The sequence below is a fragment of the Cetorhinus maximus genome, chromosome 16, assembly GCF_964194155.1.
Source record: "Cetorhinus maximus chromosome 16, sCetMax3.hap1.1, whole genome shotgun sequence".
Classification (NCBI taxonomy): Eukaryota; Metazoa; Chordata; class Chondrichthyes; order Lamniformes; family Cetorhinidae; genus Cetorhinus; species Cetorhinus maximus.
This window is the reverse complement of record NC_135894.1, coordinates 26608624-26622851: the sequence shown is the minus strand read 5'-3', so window position 1 is coordinate 26622851 and position 14228 is coordinate 26608624. Positions and strand designations below refer to the sequence as shown.

At 44.6% G+C, this 14228-nt stretch overlaps 1 protein-coding gene across 1 annotated transcript in view; it reads left to right on the top strand.

Annotated features, from left to right (window-relative positions):
• grk1a (G protein-coupled receptor kinase 1 a) overlaps window positions 1-11667 on the top strand; it is a 47637-nt gene extending 35970 nt beyond the window's left edge. Inside the window, exons 4-7 of the mRNA XM_078559540.1 lie at window positions 406-489; window positions 1029-1153; window positions 8037-8238; window positions 11372-11667. Coding sequence (XP_078415666.1) covers window positions 406-489; window positions 1029-1153; window positions 8037-8238; window positions 11372-11667 — 707 coding nt within the window. The remainder of the gene's footprint in view (window positions 1-405; window positions 490-1028; window positions 1154-8036; window positions 8239-11371) is intronic.
• The last annotated feature ends 2561 nt before the right edge of the window (window positions 11668-14228 follow it).

Genomic DNA, 14228 nt, shown 5'->3' with positions numbered 1-14228 from the left:
GAGGGTTGAGGGTGGTGGGATCGGAGGGTTGAGGGAGATGAGATGGGAGGCATGCAGGGGCCTGAGCAGGAGGCAGGGGTGGGTGCTCATGGTGGTGTTGGGGGTGTGGGTGGTGGCCCCAGCAATGAGATGAATTACAGATAATCGGTTTTCAGTGTTAGCTGAGGGAAATATATTGACAGTGGGGAAAGGTGTCCTGCTCTTCTCCAAATAGTGCCATGGGATTGTTTCTAGAAAGGGAGCCATCTGACAGGCATAGGACAGTGACGTAGAGAGGGACACAGAACACACCTAAACTCTTGTTATGATAATGTGAGGAGTGCAGGATGTAGAGATGTAAATCTTACAATAGGAAAGAAAATCCAACTGTTTTTAACACTCCCATTGTTACTGGTTCTGTTTCAGGTCATGTGAGAATCTCTGATCTTGGACTCGCTGTGGAATTGGCTGACGATCAAACTAAGATCAAAGGTTATGCAGGAACTCCAGGTACATCCCGTAATTCCTCTGCAGTGGGAATGAGGGAATGGGGGGTGGGTGGAATTTGGGAGTTTGGGTGGAGAGAGGGAGAGGGGAGGAGGAGGGAGAGAGAAAGAGAGGGAGAGGGATGGGGAGAAAGGGAGGGGGAGAGAGGAAGGGAGAGAGAGGAAAGGGAGAGAGCAGGAGAGAGGGAGAAAGAGAGGGAGGGAGGGGCAGAAAGGGAGAGAGAAACAAGGAGAAGAGGAGGGAGGGAGAGAGAGATGGAGAGAAGGAAGGGAGAGAGAAGGTGTGAGAAGGGGGAGAGAGGGAGGGAGGGAGTTGGGGAGGATTAGGATAGAGGAAGGGGAGAGGGGGAGAATGAGAGGGGGAGAGAGCAGGACAGAGATGGTGGAGGGGAGAGGGAGAGGAGGGGCAAAGGGGCTGGGGTGTGGGTTTTTGTTGGAGATGGAGCGTCTTTGTTTCCAGAGTTTTCTGTTCTTGTTTTTGAGTTTCAGTGCCCAGAGTGGTGGATTTTTGCTGGATAATGATCCAATGTGTTTCAATTTCAGGTTTTATGGCACCGGAGTTGCTTCAAGGTCTGGAGTATGATTATTCTGTCGACTATTTCACATTGGGAGTCACGTTGTATGAGATGATCGCAGCCAAGGGCCCATTCCGATATCGGGGAGAACATGTAAGGATGTTTTAAAATATTCTTTCATCAACCCCATTACACAGAAACCCTATCACATAGAAACTCTACCACTTGGAAACCCTATTTCAAAAAAACCCCGTTACACAGAAACTCTATTACACAGAAACCACGTTACACAGCAACCCGATTATGCAGAAACCCTGTTATATAGAGACCCCATAATACAGGAATCTTATTATACAGAAACCCTGTTACACAGAAACCCCATTACACAGAATCCTTGTTCTACAGAAACCCTGTTTACACAGAAATCCTATTACACAGAAACCCTATTACATTGGAACTCTTCCATACAGAAACCCTATTATACGGAAACCTTGTTACACAGAAACTCTGTCATACGGAAACCCTGTTATATAGGGACCCCATTGTACAAGAACCTTGTGATACAGAAACCCTATTTCATCGCAACCCTATTACACAGAAACTCTATTACACAGGAACCCTGTTGCATCGCAACCCTATTACGCAGAAACCCTATTACACAGGAACCCTATTACACAGGAACCCTATTACACAGGAACCCTATTACATAGGAACCCTGTTATACAGATTCTCTATTACACAGAAACCCTGTTATACTGAAACCCTATTACACAGAAACCCTATTACACAGAAACCCAGTTATACAGATTCTCTATTACACAGAAACCCTGTTACACAGGAACCCTATTACACAGGAACCCTATTACACAGAAACCCTGTTATACAGATTCTCTATTACACAGAAACCCTGTTATACTGAAACCCTATTACACAGAAACACTATTGCATTGCAACCCTATTACACAGAAACCCTATTTCAGCAAAGCCACGTTATACGAACAAAAGATTTAGCAGCAGCAATAGGCCATTCGGCCCATCAAGCCTGTTTCACCATTCAATACACTCATGGCTGATCTGATAGTAACCTCAACTCCACTTTCCTGCCTGCTCCCCATTACCTTGACTCCCTTGTAGTCCAAAAACCTGTCGAACTCAGACTTGGTTATATTCAATGACCAAGCATCCAGTGCTCTGTGGGGTAGAGAATTCCAAAGACCCTCTGAGAGAATAAATTCCTCCTCATCTCTATGTTTAATGGGAGACCTCTTATTTTGATACTGTGCCTCCTAGACAACCCAACCCAAGAGGGGAAAAAAATCATCACTCAGTGTGTGGCTTGTGACCAGGACCCTGAGATTAAGATTCCCATTAACTACAAACTGAACTAGGCAGGTTGCTCATTGCACAAATACCAATGAATCAGAAAATCCCATCACACAAAAAACCCCAGTGTTGAAATATACTAATGACCTGGACTGTTGTATACAGTGAGATGGATTTTAAGAGACTTCAAATGAATGTTAACAATCTGGTAAAATGAGCGGACACATGGGAGATAAAATTTAAAACAGAGAAGTCTGAAGTGATAAATTTTACTAGGATGAATGTGGAGGTGCAATATTAACTGAACAGCAAAATTTTAAAGTTCTACAGGGACAGAGAGAGACCTGGCAGGACAAGATTTTTTGAAGGCAGGCCAATTAAGGAGGAGAGTGGGACCCTTAGCTTCCTTAATAGAGGAATAGGGTACAAAATCAAGGAAGTCATGCCATAGATTCATAAGACCTCAGCTGGAGTATTGTTCAATTCTTGGCACTACATTGTAACAGGGATGTCAGAGACCTAGAAGGAGTGCAGAATGGTACCAGGGGTGAGGGTCTTCAGTTGTGTGGTGAGACTGGAATGCACATGTGCATAAATCACTGAAGGTGGCAGGACAGGTAGAGAGAACAGTTAATGAAGCACACAGCATCCTAGGCTTTAATAATAGTGGCATAGTGTATGGGAGGTTATGTTGAAATTGTAAAAGACACTAGTTTGGCCTCAGCTATAGTATTGCTTCCAGTAATGGGTGCCCTATTTTTGGATGGATATGAATGGATTGGAGAGAGTGCAGAAAGAATTCACAGAATCACAGAATCACGCAGTGCAGAAGAGGCCCTTCGGCCCATCTAGTCTGCACCGACACGTGAGAAACACTTGACCAACCTACCTAATCCCATTTACCAGCACTTGGCCCATAGCCTTGAATGTTATGATGTGCCAAGTGCTCATCCAGGTACGTTTTATTAAGCATGTGGGGCAACCTGTCTCCACCACCCTCTCAGGCAGTGCATTCCAGACCGTCACCACCCTCTGGGTAAAAAAGTTTTTCCTCACATCCCCCCAAAACCTCCTGCCCTTCACCTTGAACTTATGTCCCCTCGTGACTGACCCTTCAACTAAGGGGAACAGCTGCACCCTATCCACCCTGTCCATGCCCCTCATAATCTTGTAGACCTCGATCAGGTCACCCCTCAGTTTTCTCTGCTCCAATGAAAACAACCCAAGTCTATCCAACCTCTCTTCATAACTTAAATGCTTCATCCCAGACAACATCCTGATGAATCTCCTCTGCACCCCCTCCAGCGCAATCACATCCTTCCTATAATGTGGCGACCAGAACTGCACACAGTACTCCAGCTGTGGCCTCACCAAGGTTCTATACAACTCCAACATGATCTCCCTACTTTTGTAATCTATGCCTCGATTGATAAAGGCAAGTGTCCCTTATGCCTTTTTCACCACCCCACTAAAATGTACTTCCGCCTTCAGAGATCTATGGACACACACGCCAATGTCCCTTTGTTCCTCAGAACTTCCTAGTGTCATGCTGTTCATTGAATACTTCCTTGTCAAATTACTCCTTCCAAAGTGTATCACTTCACACTTTTCAGGGCTAAATTCCATCTGCCACTTATTTGCCCATTTGATCATCCTGTCTATATCTTTCTGTAGCCCAATGTACTCAACATCACTGTTAACCACCCAGCCAATCTTTGTGTCATCCGCAAACTTACTAATCCTCCCCCCACAGTCATCTATGTTGTTTATATAAATGATGAATAATAGGGGACCCAGCACAGATCCCTGTGGTACGCCACTGGACACTAGCATCCAGTCACTAAAGCATCCTTCTGTCATCACCCTCTGTCTCCTACAACAAAGCCAATTTTGAATCCACCTTGTCAAATTACCCTGTATCCCATGTGCATTTGCCTTCTTTATAAGTCTCCCATGTGCGACCTTGTCAAAAGCTCTGCTGAAATTCATATAAACTACATCAACTGCACTACCCTCATCTACACACCTGGTCACCTCCTCAAAAAATTCAGTCAAATTTGTTCAGCATGACTTCCCTCTGACAAAGCCATGCTGACTATCCCTGATCAAACCTTGCCTCTCCAAGTGGAGAAAGATTCTCTCCTTCAGAATTTTCTCCAATAGTTTCCCTACCACTGACGTGAGACTCACTGGCCTGTAGTTCCCTGGCTTATCTCTATAACCCTTCTTAAATAGCGGAACCACATTAGCTGTTCTCCAGTCCTCTGGCACCTCCCCCTTGGCCAGAGAGGAATGAAAATTTTGGGTCAGAGCCCCTGCGATCTCCTCCCTTGCCTCCCTCAGCAGTTTGGGACACAAATCATCTGGACCTGGAGATTTGTCCACTTTTAAGCCTGCCAACACCTCCAATACCTTGTCACTCCATATATCAAATTGCTCAAGAACTTCGCAGTCTCTCTCCCCAAGTTCGATACCTTCATCCTCATTCTCTTGGGTGAAGACAGATGTGAAGTATTCATTCAACACTCTAGTGATGTCCTCTGGCTCCACCCATAGATTGCCCCCTTGGTCCCTAATGGGCCCTACTCTTTCCCTGGTTATCCTCTTCCCATTGATATAGAATATCTTAGGATTTTCCTTACTTTTACCAGCCAGAGCTTTCTCGTATCCCCTGTTTGCTCTCCTAATTGCTTTCTTAAGCTCCACCCTGCACTGTCTGTACTCCACTAATGCCTCCACATGATTTCCTTCCCTTGTACCTGCTAAAAGCCTCTCTTTTCCTTCTCATCGTATCCTGAATATCTCTGGTCACCCATGGTTCTCTGGGCTTGTTACTCCTTCCTATCCCCCTAGGGGGAACATGTTGAGCCTGTACCCTCCCCATTTCCTTTCTGAACACCCCCCACTGCTCCTCTGTAGATTTCCCCACAAGTAGCTGTTCCCAGTCTACCTTGGCCAGATCCTGCCTTATTTTACTAAAATCCACTCTCCCCCAATCCAAAACAATTTTTTGCAACTGGTCTATTTCTTTGTCCATAACAAACTTAAACTGTACCATGTTGTGGTCACTATCATTAAAATGCTCGCCCACCACCACCTCAGCCACCTGTTTAGCTTCATTCCCCAGAATTAGGTCCAGCAATGCGCTGTCCCTTGTTGGACCCTTTACATATTGACCTAAAAAGTTCTCCTGTACACATTTCAAGAAATCCACTCTATTCAAGCTCTTAACACCATGTCTATCCCAATTAATGTTGGGAAAGTTGAAATCACCTAATATAATTACCCTATAGTTATTGTTTTTATACACCTCCACAAATTGTGCACATATTTGCTCCTCAATTTCCTGCTGACTATCTGGGGGTCTATAATAAACACCTAACAATGTGGCTGCCCCTTTTTTATTCCTAAGCTCTACCCACAAAGCTTCATTCGATGCCCCCTCCAAGATATCATCTCTCCTTACTGCAGTAACTGACTCCTTAACTAATAATGCAATGCCTCCACCTCTTTTACCCCCTCCCCTGTCTCGCCTGAAGACTCTATATCCTGGAATGTTGAGCTGCCAATCCTGCCTCTCCCTTAACCACGTCTCAGTGATGGCTACTATATCACAATTCCACGTGTCAATCCTCACCCTTAACTCATCCATTTTACCTGTAATACTCCGGCCATTAAAGTTGAAGCCATCCAGCCTTGCCTTACTCCCTTGAAACTTAATGCAGCTGTACTCCCTCTGAGTTGATTGTTTTACTGTATTGTGAAGTATCCCTATTCTGCTAACATTCTGTGTCCCCTCCCCCTGCTGAATTAGTTTAAACTTTTCTCAACAGCACTAGCAAACCCACCCGCAAGGATGTTAGTCCCACCCTGGTTCAGATTTAGACTGTCCCGCTTGTACAGGTCCCATCTTCCCCAAAAACGGTCCCAGTGATGCAGAAATCTAAAACCCTCCCTCCTGCACCAATTCTTAAGCCACATATTCATCTGCGCTATTCTCCTATTTCTGAGCTCGCTAGCACGTGGCACTGGGAGTAATCCAGAGATTACAGCCCAAGAGGTCTTGCTTTTTAGTCTACTGCCTAACTCCCTGAATTCTTGATGCAAGACCTCATCCCTCTTTCTACCTATGTCATTGGTACCAACATGTACCATGACCTCTGCCTTATCACCCTCCCCCTTCAGGATGCCCTGCAGCCGTTCAGTGACACCCCGGACCCTGGCACCAGGGAGGCAACACACCATCCTGGAGTCACATTGAAGGCCACAGTAGCACCTATCTGTTCCCCTGACTATAGAATCCCCACTTACTATTGCTCTTTCTCTCTTCCTCCCGTCCTGTACAGACAGGCTGCTTGTGGTGCCAGAAGCTTGGCTCTGTCTGCACTCCCTGGAGGAACCAGCGCCCTCATCAGCCTCCAAAATGGAATACTGATTTGCGAGCGGGACCCCAGGGGTCACCTGCCTGTTTCTCTTGGACTGCCTGGTGGTCACCCATTCCCTTCCTTCCTCAAGTCCCTTCAGCTGTGGTGTGACCACCTCTGCTATCCACGATGCTCCACAGTGTCCCCAGCCGCCATTCCAGCTCTGAAACCCGAGCTTCCAGGAGCTGCAGCTGGACACACTTCCTGCACACATGCTGGTCCCGGGCACTGGAAATGTTCCCGGCTTCCCACATGGAGCACGAGGAGCACACCACGGCTTTGAGCTCTCCTGCTATGACTTATCCCTTTAAATTAAACCTTTTAAATCAATTACTCTAGGGCCCTTCTTTCCTGATCCTCATTACTACAGAATATACAAACTACAAACCACAAAATGATCTTAAACTATAAGCGATTAAAGTAGTAAATACTTACCTGACCTTACCCACTACTTACTAGTCATTCCTTTCCCTTTAACGAGAATAGTTCCAGGGATGAGGAACTTCAGTTATGAAGAATGATTGGAGAAGTTAGGACAGTTTTCCTCGGAGAGAAGAAGGCTGAAAGGAGATTTGATAGAGGTATTCAAAATCATAAGGGGTCTCGGACAGAGTAGATGGGGAAAAACTCATTAAAGGATGGAGAACAAGAGGGCACAGATTTAAAGTAATTAATTAAAAAAGCAGATTCAACCGAAGTGTTCAAAAGGGAATTAGACTGTTGTCTAAAAAGGAAGAATGTGCAGGGTTACGGGGAGAAGGCAGGAGAGTGGCACTAAGGGAATTGCTCATTTGGTGAGCCAGTGCAGACACGATGGGCCAAATGGCTTCCTTCTGTGCTGTAGCAATTCTGTAATTCTGTGAAGCTGGGACTGTTCTCTTCAGAGCAGAGGGTTTTAAGAGGAGGTTTGATGTAGCTGTTCAAAATCTTGAATGGTTTTGATAGGGTAAATAATGCAAAACTGTTTCAAGTGTCAGATGGGCCAGTAACCAAGGGCCTCAGTTTTGAGGTGATTGACAAAAGAACCAAAGGTGGCATGAGGAATTTTCATTTTGTGCTGCAAGTTGTTGTGATCTGGAATGCGCTGCCTCAAAGGCTTGAGGAAGCAGATTCAATAATAGCCTTTTAAAGAGAATTGAATAAATACTTGAAGGGTACAAGATTACAGAGCCATGGCGTATGAGCGCAGGAGTGGGAATAATTAGTAGCTCTATCAAAGATCTGGCACAGGCATGATGGACTATGCTGTAGGATTGCACAACTATCTTGGTTTTCTGTCCTGTCACCAGGTTGAGAACAAAGAGGTGAAACGGCGGATTTTGAGTGACCCGGTGACTTACTGTGATAAGTTTAGTGAGCCGTGCAAGTCATTCTGTGAAGCTTTGCTGGAGAAGGATCCTGAAAAGCGCCTCGGATTCAAGAACGAGGGTTGTGATGAAGTAAAGTCCCATCCCTTCTTCAAGAGTATTCACTGGAGAAAACTTGATGCTGGTATAGTATAACAATTGACTTCTTTAATTCTTAAATCTTATGAAGTATTGAATCACATTTTTGTAAGAGCCTAGTATAGAACTTGCTCTAATAACGTTCCAAGATAATGTTCTATCTAGAATCTATCCTGTGAATGTCAGAATGTTTCAAATTCCCACATCGACACCAGCCCTTATTTGAGTTAACTGAGGCAAGATGTGCCAAGGATTAAAATTAGTGTTTTCTTATTGAGAACCCAAGAAGTGAAGGCAATTCAGAATGAAGGTAGAACAAAGATGACAGGAATGTGCGTGTGTGTGTGTGTGTATGGGACAGGACATCCCAGTACGATACTGTGAGTATGACTGTATCAGGCTTTCCCAATTTTGGCACTAGTTAACAAGGAGCACTTTTCTGGGTTATGTACGTCTTTGCCACATCCGAATCTGATGCCTAGATCAGTGCCTAGTGCTCTGCCTGGTTTTATTAGAACTGAGTGTCTTGCTGGAACATTTCAGAGGGCAGTTAAGAGTCATTGCTGTGGGCCTGAAGTCACATGTAGGCCAGACCAGGTAAGGACAGCAGATTTCCCTTCTTGAAGAATATTAGCGAAGCGGAGGGGTTTTTACAATAATTGGTTGCTTCTTTACTGAGAACAGATTTATTTAATTCAATTCAAATTCACAAACTGCTGAGGTGGGACATGAATTCCATCCCTGGATTATTAATCCACAGCTCTAGTTTACTAGTCCAATAAACATAACCACTATCATACCGTACTGGGGTGGGGGGGCGGGGGAGTGGGATTCTTTGCATTAGTAGCCCTTTATTTCACTGGAGCTCTGTGTACATCCTCATCCTAATTCCCTCCTGACTCAGGCAGCAATGTTGTCCGTGCAGTTCCTGACCTATTCCACACTGATGGGGAGCTGGGCCTCACTGAGAATGAGGTGCTAATTGCTACACCGCAAAGCTCATTGCACAAGCACCACTTTCCCGTGGGTGAATGGGAGCCAATATTTTCCGGGAGTAGCCAGTAGCTGTCTGGGACTGTGCATAGGTACGGGCAATGAGTACCAGGATGGTCAGTCTTGCCCTTAATGAAATTAAAACCGAAAATGCCGGAATAACTCAGCAGGCCTGGCAGCATCTGTGGAGAGAGAAACAGAGTTCTGAAGAAGGGTCATACAGACTCGAAACATTAGCTCTGTTTCTCTCTCCACAGATGCTACCAGACCTGCTGAGTTTTTCCAGCATTTCTGGTTTTATTTCAGATTTTCTGCATCTGCAGTATTTCGCTTTTATTTTTGCCCTAAATGAACATGTGTTAAATGGCAGTTAGTGGTAAGTCCCAGGAGCTGGATTCTAATGGATATGTAGCTATTTGTACCACTTTTACTGATGTCAGATCATTGAGCGCAGATTGAGGCTTAGGCCTTGAACCTTTCTTGTCCATCGGGTATAGGAGGGGATTTTCTGAGTCACTGGCAGAGTCCTAGACACCTGTCATTCTGAAGTGTTTAAAGCCAACTCCATACCTGCTGGGTTCTTGGTAGAATCCACTGTGGTGTTGTGTGCCAACCTCCAAGAGGGTTCAACTCATGGACAGGGCAGCCAGGAGAAAGCAATAGCTGCAGGAGCCACTTTGCACTTCCAGTGGGAATCAGTCACCTGAATACAGAAGCATTGAATGAAGGACCACTTGCAAGAACGTTTCGGGAAGTCAGCAACAAAGGGTTACAAAGTTGCCAGGACAGAATCCTGAGAGGGACCAGGGGATATTTGTTTGACACTCTCACCTTGACAGCTGGCACCTAGAATCCTGTTCCCAGTATCAGCAGAGAAGCTCATGTGTGTCTCAGAGGCAGTTCCCCCTCTCATATATTAAGAAAAGTTGCAAAAAAAGAGCAATGTTAATAGAAGTCATTGTCAGTACCTTTTTAATTATTACTAGTCTATTGCCTGTGTCACTGATTCCATCAGTTGATGAACATGTTTTTCTAAAATCTACAACTGGCTATGTTGGGAGAATGAAACATCAGGACAGAGCCATCTTGTGGCTAGAGTCAGTAATTGTATAGAATCATAGAATGATGACAGCACAGGAGGCCATTCAGTCCATCATGCCTGTGCTGGCCCTCTGCAGGAGCAACTCGCCTAATGCCACCTCCTGCCCTTTCCCTATAGCCCTGCAAATTTTTCCTTTTCAGATAATGATCCAATTCCCTTTTGAATGCGTCGACTGAATCTGCTTCCTCCACACTCAGGCAGTGCATTCCAGAACCTAACCACTCACTCGCTGTGTGACAAAGGTTTTTCTTCATGTTTCCATTGCTTCTTTTGTCTATCACCTTAAATCTGTGTCCTCTTGTTCTCAATCCTTCCACCAATGGGAACAATTTCTCCCTATCAAATCTGTAGTGCCCCCTCATGATTTTGAAAATCTCTATCAAATCTCTCAGCCTTCTCGCCTCCAAGAACAGTCCCAGGTTCTTTAATCTATTTACGTAACTGAAGTTCTTCATCCTTTGTACCATTCTCGTGAATCTTTTCTGCACTCTCATGAATGCCTTCACATCCTTCCTAAAGTGTGGACATTGTGACAGTTGACATAGTAAAATTGAATAGGAAATATTGACAAAAAAAACCAGTCATCGCAATAGCTGACAACAAGGTTTTCAGCCTTGAAGCTTTTTGTAGCCATACAAGGAGTTTAATAATACTCACACATAAATGTATATTTATTGTATTTAAATAAAATGCAAATCTGTGTAAAGAAGAAAAGCATAAATGTTATATAACAACTCTGAGAAATGTCTCAAGGTAACTCATGCAAATTGCTTATTAAATACAGTCCTTGTTGTTCTGTAGGCAAACCCCAGCAGCCAAATTTTATATAGCAAGTTTTCACAGTCAGTTAAATTGTTTCATTTGTTGATGTTGGTTAAAGGGGGAACAGTGGACCATAAAGCTGGGAGGGACTCCCTGCTCTTTCTCCAAAACCAAAAGCACTTGCAACAGTGCAGAGCTCCTTCAGAGTTGCACAGAGCTCTCAGTCTAAGTGCCTTCAAAAGGAAGTGTAGGATAGTCCAACAGAAAATGATAGGATGTATTAACGTTGATCACTGTTGACTTTTTGTCTGGTCCCTTCTAGGTATGCTCACACCTCCTTTTATCCCAGACTCTAAAACAGTGTATGCAAAGGACATTCAAGATGTGGGCGCTTTCTCAACTGTGAAAGGTGTTAACATTGAAGATGCAGACAAAGAGATGTTTGAAGAATTTGCGACTGGTAACATCCCTATCCCGTGGCAAGAGGAGATGATCGAGACCGGCATCTTTGATGAGCTCAATCTATGGGGGCCTAATGGTGAATTACCAAGTGATCTAAGGAGAGAATCAATTCTGGAGGTGCCTCCTTCCAAATCAGGAATGTGTTCCATTTCTTAAATGAACAAATAAATTGTTGCAGGTTCTACATTTAAAGGAGTAGCATGGCTAAGATGTACAAATTGAAGCATAAATCGACATATCCTGTTTGAAAACCCCATGTCTGTAATACTGTAGAGAGTCTCAGACATTGCTTGTGACACTGTGAAACTGTCAGATCCTAGTATTAGTTCAAGCTAACCGCTGAACACATGGGCCAATCAGGAATTGTTGGAAAAATATTATCACCCAGTATCAGCAGAATGGTCCTCAATTTCCTCGTCCATTAATCCCACAGTTCGGCCTCTTTATTGCTCACTCCGCACTTCCTCTCAGGCCTGCTTTAGGTGTTGTAGCTGTGGTCCATCCCTTTCACCTCCCCCTAACTCCTCTAACTTCATACTCTCTATTGTGCTATTTTAGGAGTGGGCCCCCTCACCTGCCCCTTTCCCCCAGTTGGGAATGTGGCAGACTCAGAGTACGGACTCAGCCCAGCTTCCCGTCAGGGCTGGTTGATCAACTTTATTTGACCATTAATGGTGCTATCGCTGATCCTGCCCCACGGCCATTTGACAACCAGAAAACTCCCATGGAGGTAGCTCCCACTCACTTCTTCATCCCCCCGCCAGATGTCGTCAACTTTGTTCAGGTGGGGAGGGGTCAGGAATAGGCTTTGCCCCCATCAGGACATTCCAGAATGCCCAACATAAAGGACCCAGAGTCTCCAGGTCTCAGCCTGCTTTGCAACCTATCAAGGGCATCACCACTAACGTCACAATGGGATTGTACCAGAAGGCTTGTTGAGAGGGGGGTTGGGGTGGTGTTGTCAGCCTCAGTTTTATCAAGGAACAATTAAATTATCATTCAAAGATTTCAAAAACAATCCTGTTGTACAAAGGAAAAGCTTTGCCAGTAAATAGCCTGGTAACATTTTACTAGATTGTTTAAAATCTCTGCTTAAATTGGAAGAACAATGTTTTAATTAAAAGCCTCAGACTGATTTAAAGTGCATAAATAAGTTTTTTTAAATTTAGGACTTGACGAAGAATTTTTTTTACGTGCAGATCTGAAGTACTGTTGCACACAATAGTTTCACTCCAAGAACTGCTTTGGGCAGAGATCGCAAAGATTGCTATCACTAGGGTTAGAGGCAATGCTGATGATTGAACTTATGTCTGATGACATTCCGTATCTGTGTCAATCCTGTAATTTTAGAGGTCTGGGGTTTGGAATTCTGGCTAGTGTTACAGCCTCGTCGTCAACATCTCCCCAGCCCTCCCACTTGTCGAGTGAGGCTCCGATCTCCAGCTGAGATGGATGATCTTTGGTCTTTTGGGACTACAGTTGGCTGTAGGAATGAAAGACTGTAACAATCAGGGGAATCAAATTGCTGAGACCAAATGGTGGTGGCTTGCCACACGGAATAATGAAAGATCATTCCATGTGGTCAGAGGGCACTTGTTGTAACTGGATAAATTTAACTTAGTATTTATATCAACTCCTGCCCATTTATTATGGAGGTTAACTTGTTTGTTGTAATGGGTTAATAAAATGGGGAGGGAGTAATTAAAACCAAATATTACAGTAGGAAGGCATTGAATTCTAGAGCAATGTAAATCTGTTGCATTTCAATGGAAGACAAAGAAGAATGTGTCTGTGTTAATGGACTTCTGACCTTCAATAAAAGTTATTCTGTGTGGACTGTTTGCAAATGATGTTGTTTCAAAATGTACAACTTGCATGCAGGCTTTACAGACTGCAGTGACTGCTGGGCCTCAGATAAAAATCGCAGCCCAGATTTTGTGGCGGTAGATGGTAAAATTGTCAGAGTTCAGAAACTGACAGCAACTTTGGGTGCCTTCAGGCGAGCTGAATGGCAGGTGGTCCATCTGGTTTTATCCCCTTACAACCTTTCTGTAGCAGCTCAATACAACTGAATGACTTGCTAGGCCATTTTAGGGGGCAGTTAAAAGCCAACCACGTCGTTGTTCGTCTGGAGTCACATTTTGAGCAGACCAGGTAAGGACAGGGGATTTCCTTCCCTAGGGGCAGAATTTTTCATATGGTGGGTGGGCTCGGCAGGAGCTGGCGCAGAGCCGATCGCTGCCCGTGATCGGCTCCACGCCTCCATTTTACGCGGGTGGGCCAATTAAGGCCCGCCCAGTGTAAGACGCGACGGGTAGCGCTCAGCGCAACCTGTGTGGGCGGGGAGAGGAGGGAGAGTTGGGGCCAGCGCTCTTTTGCGCATTTGTGCGAAAGAGCGCTTCAATTTCCCTCAGGCACGGGGCTGCCTCAGGGAGATTGAATCGATATAAAAATTATGAAATAAAGGGTTTAAAAATTAATTTAAACATGTCCTCTCATGTGACTGTTTCACATGAGTGGAGACATTTTCATATTTAGGAAAACTTATTTATTTAATAAAAGCTTTATAAATAAAAAACGCGAAGGCCGCTTGGCCTTTTCACCTGCTTGCCAGTTGGACTGACAGTGTTCACAATCACAATAATTACTTTCTTAATGGCTTTAATAGGCCCTTTACATTTCAGTGGATGCGTAGCTGACTCCGGCGTGCGTCCGCT